We start from the raw sequence: 26,106 nt of genomic DNA, 5'->3' as shown, positions 1-26,106 counted from the left end.
ATTTTAAGACATGTAACGTATCTCTGTCAATTTAGAGCTGTGTCGTGGCTTTGGTGTCAGTTCTTAGTGAAATAGCATATTTCTCCTTGTTGATGGTCAAACAAACTTCTTAATGAAATTCAGTTTCAGCTTCCTCTGGAGGAGATAAATTTCATAACTCTTTGCATGAAAATTTTAAAAATGATGTGCCATAGTTTTTTCTATTAAGGTGAAACCAAGAACACTCTAAATTAACAATAAAAATAATAAATAAATAAAAATAAAGGAGAGCCTTTATTTTGCCAGACTGACCTGAAATACTGTAAATTCATTGGTTCTCTCACAATGCAGTAACAGAGACAGAGTATTAATTTTATTTGCATGAATTAAATCTTATAAAAATTGTGTATTATTTTCCTCCATCCTGAATGTATAAATCATCCAATCTTGATTAATGTAGATACTAATAGTTATACAAGTCTAGTGAGAATAAACTCATTTTTCCCACTATTTATTGACGGGTTCATAATTAAAATTATTCTGAAGATGATGTCTAACTGTATAGTACTGCAGATTCAGAAGGGATGATAGATTGCTCTTAGTCTTCTACTTTGGAATATGTATATATTTAAACCAGAATTCCAGGGAGGAAAACTTGTGACCTAAACCTTTCTCCCCAAAATGAAGTTTATATAAATATATCTCAGTAAACCTATTTAAAGTAATAAAGTTTAAGGCTGGCTGTTTAGCTCAGTTGGTTAGAGTGTGGTGCTGATAATATCAAGGTCCAGGATTTGGTCCGTGTACCAGCAGCCACCAAAAAAAAAAAATGGAGTTTAGGCAAAACCAATAACCAAACTATAGTTACTTGAGATTGGTAGTTAACTTAGTTTCACATATTTAAGACTTTCCTTACGTAATTTTCTGTGTGGCAATTCCTATAGGGGTGCTGTTTCTAAAACATATCCGATTATCATTTGATTACAAATGGTTAAGCTTTGTATAAGCATGCTAAAAATTGTCCAGACCTAAGTAAATGTAATAGTATGGCACTAATAGTATGGTACCTGAATATTAAATCTTTAAGAGAAGAAATTGTATATTGATTGATTATGATATTTATTGGGTCATAATGTATTTAAATTTTCTTTAATGCATATGTTAGTGATTGTTTACTGTGATAAAGTACAGAAAGGTCTTCAAGCATAATCCTGTATAGGAAGAATTACCTCATGTCACTGGTCACTTCTCAATTAAAAGTTCCATTAGCAGATGATTCCTGCTTCTGGTGTGGGTTGTGGTTGCATTTCATCGCCTGTAAATCAGGCTGTAGACAGGGAATAAATAAACAGCTCAAGGATGTGGTAATGTCATCTTGAACTTTTTTAACAGATAGAAACACCTAGGTCCATTTAAACCAATTAAGTTCAGAATATTTATTGAAGCAAATCCTTTATCATATTTGAATTCTGTTTAAAAATGGCTCTTTTTCCCCCTTCAGAATATTGATTTAATTGGAACAGATGCCTGTAAATCAGATTATTTGATAATATCTTGGTCATATATTTGAAAATTTTAATTAGATTATGTAACTTCGGCATGGTTATTCTAATTTTGTATTTCAGGAGAATACAGTGTGCGCTTAGTGTATCATATGGTGTAATACTGGCAGTCAACAGTGTATCTTGAGATTTTCAAAAGTTGGGAAAATGTATTTGTCTGTATCATTAGAGTCCTTTTATAAAATTCTCACTGAATTTGCTAAGGCTTTAAAACTATAGATTGAGGTGAATACTAGTAATTAAAGTTACCTTAGTCCTTAAACTGGCAAAGCTTCTCTTTTGTAATATCTTATTTTGAACTTAAACTCATATGGGGCAGTGTAGTTGAGCTAGCTAGCTCCCCTGGCTGTCTTCAGACTGGGTGCACTCATCTCTGAAGCTAGTGTATCTTTCCCCTTAGACTTTGTAAACGTAACATTCAGCAAATAGCAGATTGTGCTGTGCCTAGCACAAGCCTTTCGATCAATGCAAAGACTTTTTTTCGACTTTGTTGTGAGCAGAATTTTATAAGCAAGTTCTCTCCAATTCTCACAACTTGCTCTTGTGGACTTTCCACTCTTTTTGGAAGCAGAAAATCAAAGATGATAATTTAGAAATGATTGCTTTATATTTCTTCAGAATTAACCATGAAATAAAAGTGGTTTACATTGTACAGTAAAAAATTACAGATGTATTCATGAATTCCGTTGATTCCAGTACCTAAATAGTTTTCTCATTGTTCTTTTAGCCACCCCAGGATATTCAAAATTTTTTTCTGTCCCTGGATAAAATAGATCTTGCTTACTATTAAGTTATTCCTTCCCACTCGTTCTTTAAGCACTCCCGAACAGTAGTTAAACCATCTGAAATCTGTAAGGAGATTAATCAGTGTTATACGAGTTCCATTTGCCTTTTTCTAAGCCGTGTTAAATTGTCACCATGAAAATTAGAAATATACACTCTTGCTGGTCCTGCTTAAAGGCTACTGTTCATCTTAGCCTGGCCTTTATTTGTGCAATAAGGACAATAAATATCTAAAAATAAAATAGAGCCCATTTAAATCCTTTAAACGTTTAAATATTCATTTAGATTTAGTAAATGTAACTATGAAAAACAAACGAGTGCAGGTCTATAGTGTTAATCTTGCTGTTTCTAAACTCAGGTGATCTTTGGGAGGCAGCAATAGGTAATTGACTCAAGCTCTGGAGCAAGACAGACCAGGACTACTTACTCTTGATTTTACCAACAGAGAGATTTGAGCAGAGGAAGGACATGATCAGAATGATGTTTTAATGGATTTCCCTGGCTTTGGTATTAGAAGTAGCTTAGACTGGAGCAGGCACTCAAGCAGGGAGGCCAACTAGAGGCATTACAGTCATTTGGGTTGAATCCTGAGTGGTACTGGGGGTGAGAAGTAGTCATGTTCAAGGGGATTTGGTAATGAATCAGATGTTGGGATGTGAGAGAGAGAAAGAGAAGGTTAGGGAACTGCACAGATTGTGTTCTGAGAACTGGAAGGATGGAGTTGTCATTGGCTAAGTTGGAGCAGATTTGGGGAGGAATGATTAGATGTTTGGTTTTCCTTAAGGTTGAGATGCTCATGAGGTTTTCACATGGAGACTTTAGGGAGGCAGTTGAATATGTGGGTGTGGAGTTCAGAGGTGTCTGGCTAGGTGACTACGCCAGTTGTATAGCTAGGGCTGTGGCCTACAGACCCTTCAAACCCATTGTACAGACTGGATCACAGACCCCTCATATACAGACTGGGTCACCAGACTCCTCACACGTAGGTCCATAAGTGAGGTAATTGGGAAAGATCCTGGGAGACATTGGTAGACAACACAAGCTCGGTCCTCAGCTTCCTCAGCAGCAGCAGCTTACAGCAGCCTCCAGCAGCAGCGATGGCCTCCTGGGTGCCGTGGCAGCAACAGCCTCCAGCAGCAGTAGTGGCCTCCCCGTGGCCCTCCCTGGGTCAGGGGGCATCGTGGATCAGAACCATTCATCCTTTATACTTAAATCCAATAACCTAGGAACACGTGGGTGGAGTCAGAGAACCAAGGAACACCTGAGTGCACGTGCATATTTACATCAAATGCTCGGCAAGATTCTGAACATCTGAGGGGCCCTGACCATTTCCTATATTTTCCCTACAAGGGGTGAGATCTGGGATGAGCCGTCAGTATTCAAATTGTATTTAAAGTCATGAGACTTGATTAGGTAAGCTCAGGCAATAGGAGTAGCAAGAGGAAGGGGAAGAGCTGGAGAGCTAAGTCCCAGGGCATTCTAAGATTTAGAGTGCAGAGAGTGAAGGAGAATTTAGCAATGGACGTTCAGCACAAGTGGCTAGAAAGGTAGGGAGAAAACCTGGAAAGTGTGGTATCTCGGAAGCCAAGTAAAGACAGTGTCTCAGGGTCAAGAGGATGATGCCTGTTGCCTGATGCTACTAATAGGTCAGATGAGATCAGAACTGAGAAGTGCCCGTGTCATTTAGCAGTGTGGACAAGTAGCATTCGTGGAGCGGTGGAGCAAAGCCTCTCTGGGTTGAAAAGAAGGGCAGCAGCATCTTCCTGAAGTGTCGTGTTAAAGCTGAGGGCAGCCACACCCTGTGCCCAGCGTCTGTAGGTGTGTTCCAAGAGAAGAGTGTGCATGCTTGTGTATTCACCAAAATATGTGTAAGAGAATGTTTTATAGTAACACCATGTGGACCTGAAATAATGCCCTTCAAAAGGATAATGAATAGTAAGCCATGGGGTATTCCCATGAACTATTCACAGTGACGTGGGTGAACAGCACAGACCTAATGTGGAGAAAAAGAAACGAGACACAAGCGAGTATGGAAATGTAAGAGTACACTCTGTAGGGTTCCATTTGTGTAAGTTCAAAAACAGGCAAAGCTAGTTGATGTTTTTGGAAGGTAACAGCTGGAAGAGAGCACAAAGAGGCTTCTGGGGTGCTGGTAATTGAGTTGTGGACTGAGTGTTTTTACATGCATGTGTTCACTTGGTGAAAGTGGATAGAGCTGCTTGTGATTGGGGCCTCTGCCATGGTAGAGTCAGGATAGGTACAGAGAGGAAGGCTCGAAGAGAGCTGGGGGCAGTTACATTCCACTCTTACTAGGAGTGTCACTGTAAAGAAAATTTGAGCAGTTGCTTAAGAGATGTGGAGCTAGTAGAGCTTTGTTTTTCTTTTGAAGATGGGAGAAATACCAGTGTGTGTGTATGCTGGCGAAGTTGCTGTGGGTGAGAGGGACCATCGTCCTGCAGGGCAAGGGCGGGCATGGGGTCCCGAAACAAGGAGAAGGAAAACCTGTGGGCACAGCTGCAGAAGGTGGGCACATGAGAGATCGCCCCGGTTGTCTCTGCTCTATGGGTGATGCAGCTGAGGGTGAGGAGAGTGAGGAAGGGTGAAGTCCTCAGAGGGTGGTGCCCAGACCAGCCATCTAAGCATCCCCTGGGGACTTGTTAGAAATGCAAATTCTTGGGCTCCACCTTGACCTACTGAATCTGAAACTCTGGAAGTGGGTCCCAGCAAGCCGTGTTGTAACAAACCCTCCAGGTGATTCTGATGCTTGTTGAAACTTAAGAATTACTAGACCAGGGAAATAGAATACAGGATTGCCAGTTAGCCTAGTAAGGTTAGTATCATAAAGTGGCTCACGTAAGGTTAGTATCATAAAGTGAAGTGAAACCAACAACTTGGTTAGTTGTTTTTCTACAACTGTAATCAGCTGTGTGGGTCTGACTAGCATGTAGAGTTAGATTTAACCAGGGGTGGTTTTTTGCCAAGTGAGTGAAATAAAGGGTGGATGAGGTGCAAGTGAACTGAGAATGTAAGGAAATGATTATAAGAGCCAACCTATAAATCTAGGCCATTTAATCCATCCATGAATGGAGACTTGAGGGGGAGGGAAGCTAAACCCATAGGAGTTGGGGCACTGTGGAAGGTGCTGGGAAGAAGACAGGGAGGTAGTCAGTGTGGGCAGGCACAGTTAAGATGAGGAGGGGCTCATGTGCTGGTAGTGACAGTCCCACGATGAGACTAAAAGAATAGGAGGCTATGGTTAGAATGTGATCACCTGTGAGTCATCGAAGTCACCAAACATTATAGCAAGACTGTGTTGGACTGTGATGACTGTCGGGAGCTTAAGTTCTGAATTAAGGAGGCAGTGACTGCACCAAGGAGGTGTGACAGGGGCTCTAGCCCAGTACATGAGATTCACGGTGGGAAGTCTTGGGGGGGGGGGGGCATGGTCTGGAGGTGGCAGCAAGGAACAAAGGGGTCCCACCTCATTTCTGTTCCCAGTGGTACAAGAGTGTGAAGGAGACAACAGCCACTGGCAGAGTGAGCTGCAGAGGCATGTTAAAGGGTGCCGCAGAGCCCATGCTGACAAGGAGCTAAGTGAAGAAAGACAGTGCTCAGTGTTGCAGTGTGGCCAGAAACAACCCATGTCTTAGATGTGAAACGAGAAGCACAAGCCTCAAAAGAAAGGTATACACTGGATTCACTCAAAATTGAAAACATTTGCTTCACAGGACACCATCAAGAAACAGAAAAGACAACACACCAGAAAAGAGAGAATGTCTGTAAAAAATATATGTGATAAGGAACTTTTATTTAGAATACATAAAGGACTCCAAAATAAAAAGACAACATAATTAAAAATGGGCAAAGTATCTGAATAGACATTCCTCCAAAGAAGATAAACAAATGAAAAGATGGTTAGTGTCATTAGTCATCAGGAAGTGCAAATCAAAACCAGGAGGTTAGACTTCATACCCACAAGGATGGCTGTAATCCAAAAGACAGATGATAACAAGTGTTAGCGAGGACGTGGAGTAACAGGAACTCCACACGTTGCTGTGGGATGTAAAATGGTGCAGCCGCTTTGGAAAACAGTCTGGCAGTTCCTCAAAAAGTTAGTTACCTTTTGACCCACAAAAACTTGTGCACAAATGTTCACAGAAGCTGTATTCTTAATAGCCAAAAGAGAGAAATGGCTCAGGCCATCAGCTGACAAATGCGTGAACAAACTGGCCCACCCGTGAAGGGAGTATGACCCAGTCATGCACAGGGTGAGACGCTGGCACTTGTCACACATGGGTGAACCGTGAAAACATCATGCCAAATGAGAGAAGCCAGACACAAAAGAACACCCGTTACATGATTCCATTCATATGAAATGTCCATAACAGGGAAATCTGTAGACACACAAAGTAGATTAGCGACTGCCCAGCACTGGAATGCTTGATGCCTGTTGGCTAAAGGATATGGAGTTTCTTTTGAGGGTGATAACAATCTTCAAAGATTGGTTGTGGTGATAGTGGGAGTGTTCTGTGAATGAGAACCATCGTATTGTCCACATTACGTGGGTGAATTGTGAGGTATGTGGATGATCTCTCAGTAAAGCTGTTACCAGAAAATAGCATTGTCATGTGGTCGCCATGATCAGTCCAGTGTCAAGGAGTTAAAGAAAGGAGCAGGCGGTATAAACTGGAGGCCACAGACGTGATAATTTTAAAGCGGGGAGGAGCGGTAGTGACCATATCATAAAACCTTGTTAGGGAGACATACTCAGCACCTAGTGATAACTAAATCTTTTATCACTGAGGGCATCAGTATCCTCAAATTTCATAGGGGGTAGTTTGGCAGATTTCTAAAGTCTGACATTTTCCTGTATGGAAAAGAATTTTTAAGCCTAAAAAATATTTTCTTCTAATCAGAAAATAGTTCTTGGTTATGTGGGGTATGCTAAGACTGGACTTCAGTATTCTTTTAAATTCCTAATGTCTTTCAGAAGCAAGGATGTAACAACTGTTGTAAAATGCTGATATTTGCTTCTTGTGGGTGGAAATGGGAATGTGGGTTTGTTACTTTGGTCATGAAGATGTAAATTTTTTATCTTCTAGAAATATATTGGTGAGTGGGCTGGGAAGTTTCTCTTTTTAGGTGCCTGAATCTGGGCGTTGTGGAACTAGAAGCAGAGAGAAGAGTGAAGGATCACCTCCGAACTGGTCTAAATTATTGTTTTCATATTATGGATGGATTCCTGGGCATCCAACCAGGAAAATTGGAAGTGAGAATTGAGCTTTGCATCTTCCACCCACCCAATATTCTCAGTGGATTTTCTGAAGTAAAAGAAGAATTTAAGGAGAAGAGAGGAGAGGCTATTCCGCCCAGGTTTTCCTTGCCTTTCTGGAGTGCCGTGGTCTCAAAAGAAGAAAACTTGGGGAGCATAAGTGAGGTCCCAGTAGCTTTGATTACTGGGAACACTGAGTCCTGGGAAAGGCAGAGCCAACATCCTGGTGTGGTATTTCAGGATTTCCAGTTACTGAATTACTCCATTTCTTTGAATAGCAGAACTACTAGGCTCTGCCGATTTGTGCTTGCTGAATCATAAATGAGCAGTTCAGTTTAACTCAGCCAACATTTAAGAAATAGTGCAGTGCAACAAGTGGGGTGTGTGTGCAGCATTCGGGGAGCCTGTGTCCTCCCAGGTGACAGTCATGCATGGAAAAACACACACTACTGTGACAATGCACATTTTTAACTTAGTGTTGGGGTAGCCTGTGTAGTCAAAAATGTTCCAGGAACTGGCAGAGTATTTCTAGAATAGGGTTGTGAAGATGAAAGATTTGAAGTGAATCTGACATGTATGTAATCTTACATAACCTGAAAACTCTTTAAAAAGATTGATTTTTTTTTTTTTTTTTGCAAACAAGTTCATGGATTCAGAATTCCAGTGTGTAAAGTGGTCCCTGGCATGTAGTTGACACTTAATGAATATTTGTTAAATGAATGGGCATCACATGTTGTACTTGGACTCATGCATAAAACATTAGGTATGTTTCTTGCCCTACAGGAGCTTAGAGCTGTAAAAGTCACTAGTGGTCTCAGTCAAGAAACCTTGTTTTTCATTTCCCAGTTATTCATTCTGAGGCACAATTATGAAATTAAATAGCATGTTACTATTAGTATACATCTTTATTTTATGTTTCTTTATTATTTTTTAAACTGTGTGGTTAACATGATTTGAAATAATTAAAATTATCTGCTTGCTCAATTAGAATGACTTTAAAGCAAGACATCATCCCTTATATAGTTTTTAGATTAAGTTATAAATGTTCACTTTAGAACTACCTGAAGATTGATAGAGATGCATTTGAAAAGCATTATTTTTTTTTATTGATTCTTAATGTAGTAAATTACTGAAGTTATTTGGCAGCAAACAGAAGTGGCCTGTGACGTGGTTCACATTTATTCTCCCGATAGAGCCTCAATTTGCATTAATTGCATTGCGACTGCACTCACTTATATTAAAAGGCTTCTACAGTAATTAATCCTTTTTATTTCAAATCATTTTGGCACAATTTCTAGCTATAAACACTCATAAAAGACAGACACTTGAAAAATACGTTTCAGGTTTTTACCATATACCTATTGCTATTTTCTTGTGACAAGTAGTTATTGATACGCTTCTAGGAAAATGTGTATTACAGCTGGCCGAGAACTAAAGCCAGTGTGAAAAATGCTAAGTGGACTCTTTTGCATAAAAAATAGGCAGTTTTGAAGTTGTATAATTAACCTGTGTTTAGAAAATACCTTGATTTATGCTTACATCTGTATCTTGGTTGCATGCATTATGGAAATTTAACTTACAATCCATTTAGCTGATGCAGTCGTACTTTTTAGTGCCATCACTTATTAGTACTTGTATATTAAATGCTGTAGACATTTAAACCTGCCTTATGTAAAAAATTATATCTATGCATTTACATTTTATGAGTCACAGTGGAATTTCTGTTTAAAATTCAGGTAGCTCTGATATATTTAACGAATTTCACTGGTCTATTGTTACTAATGCAGAAGTGGCAAACAATGACCTTATATATTGAACATCAAGTGATTTACACTTTCTGTTTACTTTTAAAGTCCGCTATACAAATGAGGACTTTTCTTCAGCACCTGGAATCGATCATGTAGTGTTACGCAGAGTGTTCTCCTTGGCTTTGAACTCATCGTTCATTTAGAAGTCATGGTATCTGAGTGCCCCAGGCTGACGATACTAATCATTTCTCGAAGAGACTCAGTGTGTGATCAGTGATGACAAGAAAATTAATTGGGTAGTCATTGGTTTTGAAATTAGAAATAAAATCAGAGTGATATAACACCTCAGTTTACCTGGCAAAAAGCAGCCGTGGTCTTCCTGGAGGGTGTCTTGCTGTCTGAGATCCCCACACAGGGAAGCCTTGGATAGAGCATTCTTCACAGTACGTGTCAGTCATGTTCTGGACCAGGAAGCCTGCGGGGCGCCAGATGCTGACTTCTGAGAATAGTTAACAGCTATTTTCTAGTCTCTTCCAGTCATATTAGTGGGCAAGCCTTTAAATTGCAGATCTCAGGGGGTATCTGAGCAAGCTTTGAGTGTGTGAGTTTTAGGGTTTGGGTAAGGAGTAGAGATTTTATAGACTGTACATATGAAATAGATGATTAAATACTGTAACTACTGGAAGCTAAAACTAAGCAAAGGATTCACTCTCTAGCTGAGCACTGGCGTGCAGAGAAAACATTTCTTGTTTGTTGGAAGATTACAGAAGCACAGTCCTGGCTCTCTGGAAACTTTTTACTCTCCTGTTAGTAATTCTCACAGATCTGTCTTATTAAACCCTCAGGGCTTACATGTAGTATAATGTGGCCCGGCAGTGGCCACTTGGCTGGAACAGTGACCTCTGAGCTGATAGTCTCATGGATGAATGTTATTGCCCTGTAGATGAAATTTTGTTTTTATTTTCGTATTTCATGCATTGTACAATAGCACTTGAATCTTAAAACAGCAGGATAAAGAGGATCCAGGTGTGTCACAGCATGTGTCTTACAGCACAGCTCATTGTAGTCATTTGTTAGGTAGGGCTAGTACTGCGTTCGTTCTCCCTCTGTCTGTCTGTCCTTCCTGGTGTCTCTCAGTCTCGGGCTAGGGTCCCAGTGCTACACCTCCAAACATGAGAAAGATTCTTGGCCACCTCTGCTGAGGAGGACATCTTACTATAGAACTAGGCCTCAAGTTTTCCACTTACCAAGTGGGAGTACTCCCACCACTTCTTTGACCTGGGAAGATAGGGGAGAGAGAAATCTCTGCAGATTAGACATATTCTAACAGAAATGGCATTTGCAGAGGATATCCAGATTTCCTGTTGTCTTCAATAGGAATCATTCTTTTACCTTACGTTAAGAAGTTGCCCAGATAGAACAAATGGAAATGAGACAACCAGTACTTACCATGTGTTTAGCATGGTGCCTGGCACGTAGCACACATACAAGAAATGGTAACTGTGATCTTTATTAGAAAACTTCTGACAAGAAAGATTTGTTGTGGCTTCCAAGTCAGCTGTCTGATAGAATAAAATACCGAAAATGTTTTTGAAATTTCACAACCGATTTCTGACTCCTTGTTGCATTTTAAAACCTTAGACCATTGGGATATTCATCGTGCGACGTGAAACCCTGATGTTATGTTGGAAACCTTACATAACTTTACTTCCCACCTTCTTTTGCTGTGGAATCTCTGGAGATTAATATAGTAGTACTCACCAACACTTGATTTAATCCAGTACCTCTACTTGTCAGGGAAATGCAATTAAAACCACAATGAGATGCCCCATTGCACCAACCAGATGACTAAATTAAAAAGGCTGATGGTACTAATGAGTGGTGAGGCTGTAGACAAGGTGGGAACCCTCCTACATTGTTAGTGGTGACAAAAACAGCTTGCGCAGTGTCTAATACAGTTCAGCATGCCTTGTACCCCAGCACTTCCACTCAGCAGATCTGCACTTAAGTGGAGAGAGTCAGCTGTTCGTAGCAGCTTCATTCATCATAGCCAAAGCCTGGAAGCAACTCAGATGTCCGTCATCAGATGAATAGGTAAAGATATTACACAGCATTGAATAAAAGAACAAACAGTAATAACATAGATGAATCTCAAAAACATGATGTTGAAAGAAGACGTATAAAAGAATTCATACTGTGTAATCCCATTTATGACGTTCTAGTCCTGGCAAAGCTTATCTATAGTGATGGCAGAATGGGGGTTAACGTGGGGAGAGGGTATTGACTGAAGGGCATGCGGGAGCTTTCAGTGTGGGAATGGTGTGTGTGGTTGTTAAAGAAGTATCATCAAACGTAAAAATTCATCAAGCTGCACATGGAAGATGTGTACATTTTACTATATGTTAATTATACTTTGACATAAATAAATGCAAAAAAATTATGCATTGAAGTCCTTAGTTATAAAGGTAGACAGTAACTTACAGGAAAAGCATCAGTAACATTTGTGGACATGTGAAAGTTACATGAACGCCAGATTTGGAGCACAGCCACCCTCACTTGTTTACACTTTTTCTTTTTTTTTTTTTTTTTTAAGATGACCGGTAAGGGGATCTTAACCCTTGACTTGGTGTTGTCAGCACCACGCTCAGCCAGTGAGCGAACCGGCCATCCGTATATGGGATCCGAACCCGAGGCCTTGGTGTTCTGAGCACCGCACTCTCCCGAGTGAGCCACGGGCCGGCCCGTTTACACTTTTTCTGTGGCCACTTTTGTGCTACAAAGGCAGAGTGGAGTAATTGTGACAGATGGTCTGGCCTGCTTTGTGATTGAACTGTGACCCCCCCCCCAAAATGCTATGTTTAAGTCCTAACACCCCATACCTGTGAACATGGCCTCATTTGGAAATAGGGTCTTTGCAAATGAAATCAAATCAAGATGAGGTCACACTGGATTAGAGTGGGTATCAAAATCCAATGACCAGTGTCTTTATAAGAGAAAGGAGAAGAGATTCAGATGCAGAACACACACACACACAAGGAAGACAGTCATGTGGAGAGGCAGAAACTGGAGGGATACAGCTACAAGCCGAGGAACATGGAGGCTCACCAGGAGGTGGGAGAGACAAGGAGGACCCTCCCCAGAGCCTTGGGAAAGAGGATGGCCCTGCCAGCACCTGGCCAGTGGACTGTCAGACAATAACTTGTGGTGTTTTAAGTTTCCCAGTTTGTGATAATTTGTTACAGCAGCCTCAGGAAACTAATGCACCTGAAAAACCTAAAATATTTACTACTTGGCTCTTTACAGAAAACATTTGCCAACCTCTGTTTCACATGGAGGATTTGGCTCTTAAAAGTCCTATTTGATACTAACACTCTACAATTTCAGCCCTAAATTGTCTGTCGTAGAGTTGTTGACATGCTGAATGCTTACTCGGTGGCCTGGCACATGGTGAGTGCTCCCTGAACACTAGCTTCCCCCATTCTCACAGTGCATTGTAGAGAAAAGTCTCTACTCTCTTACGCTCTGTTCAGTGACCGCCATTGTTCCCTATTCTCGTTTGAAGGCTCTCTACGAAAACATGCTGGTGGAGCTGCCCTTTGCTGGCTTCTTCCTTTCTAAGTTGCTTGGGACGAGTGCAGATGTGGACATGCATCACCTAGCCTCCCTAGATCCTGAAGTGTATAGGAATTTGCTGTTTCTCAAGAGCTATGAAGATGATGTGGAGGAACTTGGGTTGAACTTCACCGTGGTGAACAATGACCTGGGAGAGGCACAGGTAAGGAGAACATCCTGGCACCAGTTCATGTGGTTTCCAGTTTTATTCACGTCAGTGAAGAAGGTGAATTTCCGTAGATCTATAACAGGTGGTAGGTAGTATTTCCTTTTGTGTGAAAGTATGTTTTACGTTGTTTGGGTTCTTATACATTTTAGTTAGAAGAATTACTGAGGCTGAGAGTTAGTAATCACTTTCTGAGCACAGTTCTCAGCTCCTTCTCAGTGAGAACCTGTGAATGTTCTCATGGCCGTAATTAAGCCTTGTTTCTTGTCTCGTTCTTGGTGCTGGAGAGTAGCCAGTTGGCACCTTCCTGACAAAAACCTGTGGGGTTAGCTAACTAGTCCTCATTCCTCACCCATTCAAAGCCACCTCTGGCTGCTCCACCACTGGTATCTGGGATGTTTTTGACCTTCATAATACATCTGGTTGCTCTTTTTTGTTGTTTTTGTTTTTTAAGAAAGGCCTATATTAATAAATGGAATTCACATACTATAAAATCCACCCTTTGAGAGTATACCGTTCAGTAGTTCTTAGTACAGTTTGTAGAGTTGTGCAATCATCACAACCAGTTTTAGAACATTTTCACTACCGCAAGAAGAAACTGTGTGCCCTTTAGCAGGTCACTCCCCACCCCCAGACTAGGCAGCCATGAATCTGCTTTCAGTCTCTGCATTTGCCTGTTCTGAACATTTTGTTGCAACAGTTCTTTTATGTGGTCTTGTGTGCCTGGCTCCCTTCACTTCTTGCGTGTGTCAGGACTTCTTTCCTTTCTCTGGCTGAATGCTATGCCACTGCATCGGTACACTGCATTTTCTTCATCAGCTGGCAGACATTTGGGTTGTTTCCACTTCTGGGCTGTTATGAATAATACTGCTGTAAACATTCATGTACAGTATTTATAGATGAATTGAAAACATCTGGGCTTTGCTGCAGATATTATGAGAACAGGGGCAGTAGACGGGGATGTGCATGACCTGGAATGCTGCTGGACATGAGATGACACTTGCTGGAGGTGGTGGTGGGGACTTGGGGGTTTATCAAACTGTTCTGTCTACTTTAACGTACGTCCAAATGTTCCATAATTTGCAAAACTTTTAAAAATGTATACAGGCACCCTCAAATTTTTTAAGGATTAAATGGAAGGGTTACAGCCTAGAACTTTGAAGTCATATTGTTCATATCTCACATTATTTTAGATTTTTTAATCTAAAACCTGTGCTTTTCTTTTTTTTTTTTCTTTTCTTTTTGTGACTGGTAAGGGGATCGTAACCCTTGGCTTGGTGTCGTCCGCACCGCACTCAGCCAGTGAGCACACCAGCCATCCCTATATAGGATCAGAACCCGCAGCAGGAGGCACCTCCGCGCTCCCAGCGCCCCCAGTGCTGCACTCTCCCGAGTGAGCCACGGGGTCGGCCTGGAAAACCTGTGCTTTTCTAACCTTATACTATTTGGTTTTCAGGCTAATAATATTTCATGTACGGGGAAGAGACATCTTTTCTGCTATGCTTATGTAGAGTGATAATCTTTTCTGAATCTAATAGCTGGATTTTTACTATAAAAATATTATTGTTCTTAAACTTTGCAGTTGTTTCTCTAAATTTATATTGTTATTTGGTGTCTAATCCAGGTTTTCAAAGATATCAGCTTTACCTATGTTAAAAAATTACTGCATATTAAATAATTATATACTTTAGTGTTCAGTCAAATCACCATTGAAAATACGTTGACCCAGAGGATACTCCTTAACTTAAACCCCCAGGTTTATTGCATATTGAGCAAGTTTAGATTAATGCAATTTTATTTTTATATCATGTGACCTCCTTGCCACCATGCCTGTTCTTTATTTCTTCATTCATTCATAAGACATGCATGACACTCTGTGTACCAGTCATTATGCTGTGCATAGGAGGGTTTTTTGGTTTTTTGTTTTTCAATTATAAGAAAATACATTTTCTAGTAAGAGGCAGATAGATTTGATTTGTAAGCAGTGTGATCTGTGCAGTATAGGGTATGCATAGTTTAGTAGCAGTTCAAAAGAACTGCTACCTGGAAGAGATCCTTGGTGGATGTTGAGGAGCTCACCTAGCAGCTGATGTCCCAGTGGCTGATGGTTAGAGTACATGTAGGGGAGCAGGTGGGTGGGAGTTGTGTCAGACCCTGCCGGGAAGTCTGGACTCTAGAAAGGCTAACCATGGTTTCAGAAACAGAGCCCGTGTTTCGTTTCATAGCTGATATTGGGTATTTATTTCAGTATGTCAGTGTAAGATGTCCTAAAACAGGTGCATTTCATAGCTGATAGGAAAATAAGTAATAACAAAATATTTGAAGCTGAGATTTTGATTCATGAGTCAGGGCAGGACCTGGAAACTGTCAGGACGTGTTCTGAGTCAGGAGGCTCCAGAATTCACTGAGAAAACATGTCTGGGGGGCTAAGCAATTAGAAAGATGTTTAATGAGAGGACTCCTGCTGTAGTCTTCATGTTTTAAAATTACATTCTATAGATTAGTATACTGAACTCAGCAGATTTTGATTGGTAGGACATTCTTGTACTAAGCTCCTCAGTCTTTCCCCCAGCTCTGGGCACCCATTCTGTCTCTATGAATGTGACTACTTTACTATAAGTGGAATAACACGGTATTGTCCTTTTGTGCCTGGCTTACTTCACTGTGCGTAATGTCCTCAAGGTTCATCCATGTTGTAGCAGGTGTCATAATTTCCTTCCTTTATGAGGCTGATTAACATTCCATTGTATGGATGGACTACATTTTGCTTAGCCATTTGTCCCTTGATGGACACTTGGGTTGCTTCCACCTTTTGTTTATCATGAATACTGCCATGAACACTGATGTACAAATATCTTTTTGACACCCTGCTTCATTTTCTTTTGAGTGTATACTTGGAAGTGGAATTGCTGGGTCACATGGCAGTTCTGCGTAAACATATGTAAACTGTTTGAGGAACCAACAAACCATTTCCCACAGTGACTACCATTTTACATTCCCACTGGCTGTGCACAAATGTTGGGATTTCTCCACATCCTCCCCAATGCTTATTATTCCCTCCCTCCTTCTCTCCTTCATTCCTTCCCTCCTCCTTTTTCTCCCTCCCTCCCTCCTTCTTTCCTCTGTTTCTTTCTCTCTCCCTTTCTTTCTCAGTGTTCAAAAACTAAAATAAAAAAGTGTACACAGAGACTTATGCATTACAGTGTCTAAACTTTCTGGATATTATTTTTAAATGACTGTCTTTTAGGAACTTGAATTATCAGTCTGCTTCTTAGCCTTTAAAGCCACCTAATTCAGAAATAGGTTCAGATTAAATCCCAAGTTGGTGTAAAGGAAATAACACCTCAGGCTTGCTGCTTCCTCCTGCTGGGACATCTTTAGGCATTCCTGAGAACTGACACCAGTAATGTCAAAATAGAGTGAGAGATACAGACACGTTTTATGTGGCTGCAGTTTATTTAGTTGCTTTTGTTTCAGCCTCTTCTTCCATATCATAGAGCTGAAGTTTCAACCATGCAAAATTCAGATGTCTTTTGGAAAGTGAGGTTTGTTACTGCTGTAAGCAAGTGTTCAGCACACGTGTAGTGATGTTGCTTGCTCCTGTTGCCTTGCACCACCTAGTGGCCTGGCTTTTAAGTACAACAAAAGTGTTGAGACCGTCTGTTCCGGTGACCTGTCTAAGGCTTTTGCTAATGGGAGGATTTCCTGTTTCTCCTTCTGAAACAGATGGTGATGGAGAACTGCCACGTGTGCGGGAGCTCCATCTGAGCACCACTGGTAGTATTGGGATCTGGTGAAAGCAAGGTGTGAAGTTAAGACATTCCCATTATTCATAAATATTCCCACTAAGTTAAGAAATTATAGATGATGATGCATAAGAATAATTATACTGAAGAGTCTAATTAGAAAGTTAAATTCACTGGTAAAGCACCTTATGTAGAGGGAAAACTTACAGGCTTCTGTAGAAATAGATATAAATAAGTGGTCCTCTGTACAAGTTTAAGTTTATAAATATAATGATTTAAAGATCTGTGATGTGTAAATACCTCATTATGTTGGCAGATTGTTAATTAATCTTCCCTTTTAAAGTAATGGTGCTGCTCTCAATTTTGTCTTCTTCAGTATAATCAATATGGCAATCTGTTAGTCCGTTTAATAATGAACATGAAATTTGAGATGACTAATATACACACACATCTTCCTTGAGAAAAATGCTAAGGATTTAGAAAGGAATATATAATAATCCTCTGTTATGTGGGAAGGATAGAGCTTGAGTTATGACACCTTGGTTCATGTCACAGTTCACTCCTTTGCTCTGTGGCCTTAGGCAAGTCACAGGACCCCTTCCTCATCTCAGAAGGATCAAGTTGCTAGAGGATTAAATGAGCTGATGTAGGGCCGACCCCGTGGCTCACTCGGGAGAGTGCAGCGGCCTTCCCGCCGCGGGTTCGGATCCTATATAGGGATGGCCGGTGTGCTCACTGGCTGAGCGCAGTGCAGACGACACCAAGCCAAGGGTTGCGATCCCCTTACCGGTCACGGGGAAAAAAAAAAAAAATGAGCTGATGTAAGTAGGTCGTGTAAAGTGGTATAGTGTGGGGCCTTGTCGGTTCTACGTCCTGTAAAAGTAGACCTGCAGGTGTGGCAGAGAGGACAGCTCTTGCTGTAAGAACTGCTCTGGTTCTATACTTAAAGGAGATTTTACATGCGCCCCTCAAGCATGAAGTTTTAGTACACAACTGACATGATTCTTAAATATATATAGTTGTTTAGGTTTAACCTGAGAGAGAATTTTAAGGTAGAAGTAGTGTGACCATTTTTAAGGTATTAAAAATGTCATTTTTGCCTGATTAGGCGGGGTAATTGGTAGGCTTTAGAAATTCTTTTAAATAAATTCATCAGTCCTTTGTCTTCCAAATCACACAAGTACCTCATCATTTATTACCTGCCTTTAATCCATTTAAAGGAAGGGTGTGGTGTTTTATATATTGAAATGTAACAGCCAGCCTCATGAGGTTTGGTTAACAGATGGACTGTCAGCTGAGTACAAGCAAAGGAATTAAGGTAATGAACACAATCTTCCATCAGAATGAAGACAATGGATTCGAAAGCCTGTTCTCAGACTTGATGGTTTGAAAACTAAGAAAGTGAATTAGTAAGATTAATTGGATTGTCGTTTAAAATGTGCGATAATTGAAAGAAGGAAATCTGACAAATTTAACACTCAAGTTTAAAGCTACACAACTTTTATAAAGTGAAAACCAGTAAACTCTACTCTGTCTTTTTACCATAAGGTATAGGAAGATTTAAGTAAAAACTCTTCTGCAGATTTTAAAATAGACTTTCTGTCAAGTGGTTAAAAAATTGAAGTATAAATGCCATTGCCCAGAGGCAGTCACATTGTCTTTGTTATTACAGGAATATAAAACTACCGAGGCAACCAAAGGCTATGGAAAGAAAATCATGGGTGGGAAGGGCGGTTATTAATAGTTTTTCCATAATCTACAATCTAAGTATCTCTATCTTTACCCCAAAAGTCTGCTGTCTACTTAGCAGGCACATTAAGCCTGTTGTTTACTGTTTCTTGGGCTCACCAGCAGGGATCGCCCTGAAATGTCTTTGTTCATCTATTTTATATTTTCCTTGTCCATGTCGTAGACTACCCTCGTCTAACTCCAGGAGTACAGTTCTTTTTTTAAGTACTAGTAAACAAGGAATTAAATAAGTATACTCTGGTGTGCTTGTATGTTTATAATTGTCTATGGTGTTTTGTCAATAAACTTTGCATATATGAGTTCACATAATCACAGTTCCAAGAGAGACAAAACAGCACCATTTCATTAATGACAGAAGTAGTTCATGGAACGAAACGACTTTTCTTTGGCCAGACTTTTTTGTTGTTGTTGTTTGCTGGCTGGTACAGGGATCCGAACCCTTGACCTTGGTGTTATGGCATCATGATCTGATCAACTGAGCTCACTGAGCCCCTGTGGCCACACTTGGCAGTGAGGGAGAGGGAACTAAAATTTAGGTCTAAGCATTTCTACCATGGTGCTTTTCTCTCTAATACTCTAGAGATGCTTACAGGAATATTTTCTGACCTCTATACTAGACATACAAATTCTGTGAGTGTGACTATATACTGATAAAAAATTGTTCTTGTTAACTGTGTTTATATACATAAAAATTGGCTGGTCAGTTATCTCTAATTATTACCCTATCCTTTAAATCATAATTAAAGTGCTTTACAGTAGTAATAACATGAAAATACAAGGATAATTATATGCTGCTTTATATGTACAAATAACAGTCATCAGTTTACTACAGCCTTAATTCCTTAAGTTGTGTTTTCTCCAAAATGAATCCTTTTGTTCTCTTCTAACTTGTGTTGGTAATTTCATTTATCTTTGCCCTTCGCGATTTCTGACTTTTTAAAATGGAATTGCCATTATTACATTGCCACACGACTCCTTAGTGTACTGTACGTTGGTGAAAGCCAGGATGGTTAATGATCTTAAATACAGAATAAGATGCCAACCTTCAGAGAATCTCCTCGGAGGTCCGCCTCTGAATCTACGCACAGTGGGTGTGTGTGGGGGGGGGTGTACACGTACTAGTTTATGCTGTTTCGTATTTAGATTCTTGTTCACAACACGAGTTATATTTCCTTGAAACATTTGTTTCTCACTTTTTTACTGTGTCGTCATATTTTGAGAATTGTAAGGTCCTTATGTTTTATACTCACAGGTAGTAGAACTAAAATTTGGTGGGAAAGATATCCCTGTCACCAGTGCCAATCGGATTGCATATATCCACCTGGTGGCCGACTATAGACTGAACAAGCAGATCCGCCCGCACTGCCTGGCTTTCAGACAGGGCCTGGCCAATGTCGTCAACCTCGAGTGGCTCCGAATGTTTGATCAGCAGGAAATTCAGGTACATTCTTGCTCCCTCTCGGGGGCACAGTTGTCTCACGAAATGAAAAGCCTTTCTTAAAATCTACCTCAAATTTTATTTTGAACTTTTTTTTTTCCAGGTATTAATTTCTGGTGCACAAGTTCCCATCAGCCTAGAGGACCTAAAATCTTTTACAAACTATTCAGGTGTGTTTTCACTACTAGTTGTTTTTCCTGAAAATGTTACTGGTAACCCTATTTCCAAAATAATTTTTAATATAATTTTTTCGTATAGGTAATTTATGTGATTCGAAAACCAGAATGTGTAGTAAGGTGTGCAGTGAGTCTTTCTGTTCTTATCCCCATCTGTCCTGTTCTGCCTGCCCTTCCATGCCATGAGTAACCACTGTTCCTAGTGTCTTTATGTATTTACAGACATACACAAATTTAATTCTTATTTTTCTTATTTTCACACACCTCTGCATCTTGTGGTTTTTTTCTTGACAATGTGTCTTTGTAAGTCTCTACTTAAAGGCATCTGATTACTTCTTATCTTTTGCCTTTAAAAACAGTGCTAGCCTACCTCCCCCCAACAAACTCACTGATAATTAATAAAAGAAAAAACTGAAAATTTGGACCTCATAGAAAATTTTACTTTTTGATTTAATTAAACTTAAAACTTTCGGCTCTTCAAGAAAATGAAAAAGCAAGGCACAGATGGGGCAGAAATATTCATAATACATATATTTGACAAAGAATGTATATCGACAGTGCATAAAAAACTCTCTAAATGCAATAAAAAGGGGAGGGAAAGCCCAGATACAAAAATGGGCAAAAGTCTTAACCACTTCCAAAAAGAAGCTATGCAAATGGCCAGTGAGCACACAGAAAGATGCTCGACAACATTAGTCATCAGAGCAATAAAAAACTACAGTGAGAAGGAGATTGTTCGGAGTAGGACTTGGTGTCTTTTGGGTATTTGTAGGGTTTTTTGTTTTTTTAAAATTCATTATGTACTTGGGAAGAGTGGAAAAAAAAAAAAAAAAAAAAGGAAGAAAATCACCCTTAATTCCAGTATTCTAAAACAACCACTGCTGTGTTGAAGTGTTTTCTTTATATTCTGTTATTCTGGTATTTTCATATGGTTTATGATTATATATAATTTATAGGGTATATTCTGGTTAGAGCTTAGATATATTATAACTAACCTTTCACTGTGAAGAACTACTGTGTGTGTTTTTATCTGTGTGTAAAGTCTTTATATATATATATGTCGTGTATATATATATGTCGTGTGTGTGTGTGTGTGTGTGTGTGTGTGTGTGTTCAGTCTCGTGTCCCCAGTGCTTCTCTGCTGTGTCAAGACACAGAACGAGGCCATCACTGGAAGCCAACCAGACCTTGAGCCTCCCAGCCTCCAGAATCATAAGCTAAATAAACCTCTTTCCTTTATAAATCACCCAGTCTCTGCTATTGTTATAGCAACAGTAAACAGACTAAAACACCCTTTCGTTCTCAACAGTGTCCTTTGAAGCACAAAAAGTTTTAAGTTTGATGAAGGCCAGTGTATCTATTTTTTCTTTTGTTGCTTACGCTTTTGCTGCCATACTTGACCATCCATTGCCAAATCCACGGTCAGGAAGACTTACCTGTTTTCTCCTACATGTTTTATGGTTTTACCTCTTACATTAAGATTGTTGATCATTCTGACTTATTTTTGTATATGGTGTGAGATGGGGTATGGCTTCATTATTTTGCAAAAATCCACTTGTACTACACTCAACTTTTAAATAACTGGAAATTTTTCTGAAGAGGCTTTACCATTTTACCTACCCACCAGTCAAGAGGGTTCTGATTTCTCCACGTGTTGCAAACACTTGGGGCTGACTTTGCTGATGACAGCCATTCCAGTAGGTGGGCAGTGGTAACTCATACATATTTAATCTGCATTTCCCTAATGACTGACTGTGTGAAACATCTCTTGATGTCCTTAGTGGCCATTTATATATCCTCCTCTCCTTTTTTTATTTTGGTGGCAGGCCGGTATGGGGACCTGAACCCTTGACCTTGGTGTGGTAACACCATGCTCTGACCAGCTGAGCTCACCGGCCAGCCTGTTTACCTTCTTAAGTGAAATGACTTTTTGCCCTCGTTGCCTAATTGGGCTGTCTTATTACTGAGTTGTAAGCACTCTTTGTATATGGTACACATAAGTCCCTTACCAGATATTTGACTTGAAGACATTTTCTCCCAATCCGTGGTTTGTGCTTTCATTTGCTTAATGGTATCCTTTGAAGCACAAAAGTTTTTAATTCTGAGAAAGTCAAATTTATCAATTTCTTTTTTCTGGATCATGTTTTTTATGTCATAACTACAAACTCTCTGACTAATCCAAAGTCATTAAGATTTTCTCCTGTATGTTCTTTTAGAAGTTTTACACTTTTAGCTCTTACCTACAAGGCTCTGATCCATTTCAAGTTAATTTTTAAGTACGGTGTGAGGGTTCATTCTCTCTCATGTGGACATTATTCCAGCACCACTGAATTGTCTCGGGACCTCTGTTGAAAACCAGATGACCACAAATATACAGATTTGTTTGTGAACTCAAAATTATGTTCCACTGATCAATATGCCTATTCTTATGCCAATACCATGCTGTCCTAATTACTGTGGCCTTACAGTAAGTTTTAAGAGTGTAAGTCCTTCAACTTTGTTCTACAAAACTGTTTTAGCTATTCTATATCCTTTATGTTTCAAAATAAATTTTAAAATCAACTTTGTCAACTTCAATAAAAATCCTTGCTGGGATTCTGGCAAGGACTGAATTGACTTTGTAGGTCAATTTAGAGAATACTACCATTTTGACAATACTGAATCTCCCAATTCATAAAAGTGGATAATCTCTGCTTTTATTTAGGTCGAGGCTGAAAAAAGCAAGAAAAAGAAGGAAGGCAGGGAGGAAGAGAAAGGTGATGGTGGTGAATAAGCTGTTTGTTTGATTTTTGTCTATAAAGTATTTAATCCCCTGTACACAACTTACTTCTTTCAAAGAAAACAATTGAAACGTAAGACTATGTTTAAGATTTGTTTTTAAACTGTACAGTGTCTTTTTGTATAGTTAACACACTACCAAATGTGTCTTTAGGTAGCCCTGTCCTGGTGGTATTTTCAGTAGCCTCCAGCCTTGCCAGGTACAGTACGGGGGCTGTAAATTAATTGGCATGGAAATTTAAAGTAGGCTCTCACTGGTGCACAGCACAAATTAGTTATATATGGGGACGGTCGATTTTTCATTTTCAGTTGTCTGTGGTGCAGCCAATATGAAATAATCGTAGTCTGTTAACTGAATACCAATCTATATTGGAGGGGGGAGGGGGAATTGCAGCTGTACTATTGACATTCTGAAACCTTCTAAGTAAATAACAATTTTTTTTATTAAAAGAAATTCTGGGGCTGGCCCGTTACCTCATTTGGTTACAGTGCAGCATTATAACACCAAGGTCAAGTGTTCAGATCCCCATAGCAGCCAACCACCAAAAAAAAAGTTCTTGGAAAAGTAGAATTAAAAGATAATGCGAATCTTTCCATGAGCTTTTTTTTTTTTTTTTTTTTAAAGATGACCGGTAAGGGGATCTTAACCCTTGGCTTGGTGGTGTCAGCACCACGCTCTCCCTAGTGAGCTAACCGGCCATCCCTATAGAGGGACCCGAACTCGTGGCCTTGGTGTTATCAGCACCACACTCCCCCAAGTGAGCCACAGGCCAGCCCTTTCCATGAGCTTTTTGAAGCACCCTGTATATGCCTGAAGGAATCAAAAGCAGGCACTCAGACACTTGCACGCAGATGTTCATAGCAGCACTGTTCATAACGGCTGAAAGGTAGAAACGGCCCAAGGTCCATTGACAGTGAATGGATAAACAGGTGCAGTATATACATACAATGGAATAATATTGTCTTAAAAAGTAATGCTAACACATGGATGAATCTTGAAAGTAATATGCTAAGTAAAATGATTCACCTTATGTGAGGTGCCTAGAATAGGCAAGTTCATAAACACCAAAAGTAGAGAAGAGGTTACTGGAAGCTGGGGAGAGCAGGGATGGCGAGTAACTGATGGTTACAGCATTTCTATTGGGGGTGACGAAGAGGTTTTGGTTGGAAACAGGTAGCAGTGATGTCTGCACAACAAAGTGAATGTAATTAATACCACTGAGTTGTTCACTTAAAAATGGTTTAGATGGTGGATTTTATGTTATGTATGTCTATAAATGAGACAGCAGATGAGTGGGTGAAATATAAAATATGTTAAATATATGAAAGGTATGGGGCAAAAGTGGGACCCTTTTGAAGAAATGGAACTGGCCTAAAACTGGATTTGTTGATGGTTGCAAAACTCTAAATTTGGTAAAAATCATTTACATATATATGTATATGTGTATTTATGTGTGTGTATCTCCCTTTTCTATAGTTAAATTTGTATTGCCTTGAATTGAACTCTAATTTTTATGTAAAGGCAAATAATGCCTAAGGTCTCATTGTCTCCACTATCAAGTCATAGTTTAAGAAAATGAAATGAATCTAACCTTTCCTTTGCCAAGAAATTGTCTTGGGTTGTTTGCATTACCCTATCTGCACTGAAAGCTTATACCTTTAATGATCTTCGCTATTCCAGTAAATAGGTTTAAAATATTATCATATTCATTTTGGTGCCAATTAATGCACTTAAGATATTTTATTGATGTTATTTCTGTAGTATGTTAACAATGAGGGAACTATATATAGTAATTATTTTAGTTTTAGGAAGCACTTAACTAGATTAAAAGCTGTAAGTAGCAGATACTACATTTTAGAACAGTGGTCTAATCATATGCTGGGATTTGTTGTTAGCCTGGTCTGTATCTTCTTATCAAAAGGAGAGTTAATAAAATTAATGTAGACACTAAGATTGTGTTGGCAAAAGACCTAGCTCTATTAGAAATAAAAATCCCAAGGTCTGTCATTTTTTAGATATATGGCCACATATAAAGCCTCTGTTTATTTAGGTATACTACTCACCAGCTGTTCATGTTTAACTACAAGCATAGTTCTTAAAAATCAGACTCCTTTGCAGTATCTTTTGCTGCCAGTAACTACAGGGTGTTCCTTATTCTGGCTTTTTACTACTTTGATCCTTCTGAGGTTTCTCTCTCCCTCTTGTACTTTGCCCATTATCTCCAAAGAATTAAGTGGGGGGAGTGTTTCTTCAGAATTCATTTACTGCCACGAGCTCCTCTGCCACCGTGATAGGCATGATGAAATGCGGGGATCGTGCTTCTCAGCTCGTCATTCTGGTACCTTTAGGAGAATCCCGCTTTTGCAGGCATTTTCCTTTCAATGAAGCACTTGTTTGTTTTGTCATAGGAGGCTATTCTGCCGATCACCCTGTCATTAAGATCTTCTGGAGAGTCGTGGAAGGCTTCACTGATGGAGAAAAGCGCAAGCTGCTCAAGTTCGTGACAAGCTGCTCCCGGCCCCCACTCTTGGGCTTTAAGGTATGCAACTCCATGCCATGGCTTTCAGAACCAAGTCGTAGCTGAGAAAGGCAGCAGAGGTCAGAGCAAAGGAGGCTAACGGAGTGGTGCTGTGCACATTGTTTCAGGGAAATAGTATCTACAGCATACAAGCTTTTTATAATATCCAGTTTATTATTTTGTGCCATGTTTTATTTTCAGCTAGATATTTAATCAGTCAAGTGCTGGTTATCTGTATTGAGTTGCTTTTTCATTGTGTTCACAGCATTAACCTATTTATGTGATAGTTATGTGCATCACGGTTGTGATAGGCTGTGAGCATTCGGATGAACTGTCTGTAAGGTGAGTCACCACCTGTGATGCATCTTAGGCTTTTACTGCTGAAGTGAAGAAAACACAACCTACAAATGTTGGTGTGGTGTATCTGAGCAGAAGGAAGTATGTTTTTGCCCTGGTTGTCACTTTCTTTATGTTACCCAGCCTTAGGCTAACCACTTCTGAAAATTAATGTTGATCTCATATGACTTGTTATATTTAGCAATTAAAATTGCCTGAGGGACATTTAATGTTTCCTGTAT

At 39.7% G+C, this 26,106-nt stretch overlaps 1 protein-coding gene across 6 annotated transcripts in view; it reads left to right on the top strand.

The window, feature by feature from the left end:
* Positions 1-26,106, top strand: part of UBE3C (ubiquitin protein ligase E3C) — a 115,074-nt gene that overhangs the window by 76,645 nt on the left and 12,323 nt on the right. For 5 of the 6 annotated variants that reach the window (XM_063099679.1, XM_063099680.1, XM_063099678.1 and 2 more), the window contains 4 exons: positions 12,907-13,119; positions 19,870-20,058; positions 20,159-20,225; positions 25,419-25,549. In XM_063099679.1, coding sequence (XP_062955749.1) covers positions 12,907-13,119; positions 19,870-20,058; positions 20,159-20,225; positions 25,419-25,549 — 600 coding nt within the window. Of the gene's footprint in view, positions 1-12,906; positions 13,120-19,869; positions 20,059-20,158; positions 20,226-25,418; positions 25,550-25,793; positions 26,047-26,106 lie in introns of those variants that run through there. The other variant, XM_063099682.1, reaches the window with a different exon arrangement.

Source organism: Cynocephalus volans, chromosome 6 (genome assembly GCF_027409185.1).
Source record: "Cynocephalus volans isolate mCynVol1 chromosome 6, mCynVol1.pri, whole genome shotgun sequence".
Classification (NCBI taxonomy): Eukaryota; Metazoa; Chordata; class Mammalia; order Dermoptera; family Cynocephalidae; genus Cynocephalus; species Cynocephalus volans.
Note: the sequence above shows the minus strand (reverse complement) of the source record. Positions and strands in the feature narration are given on the sequence as shown.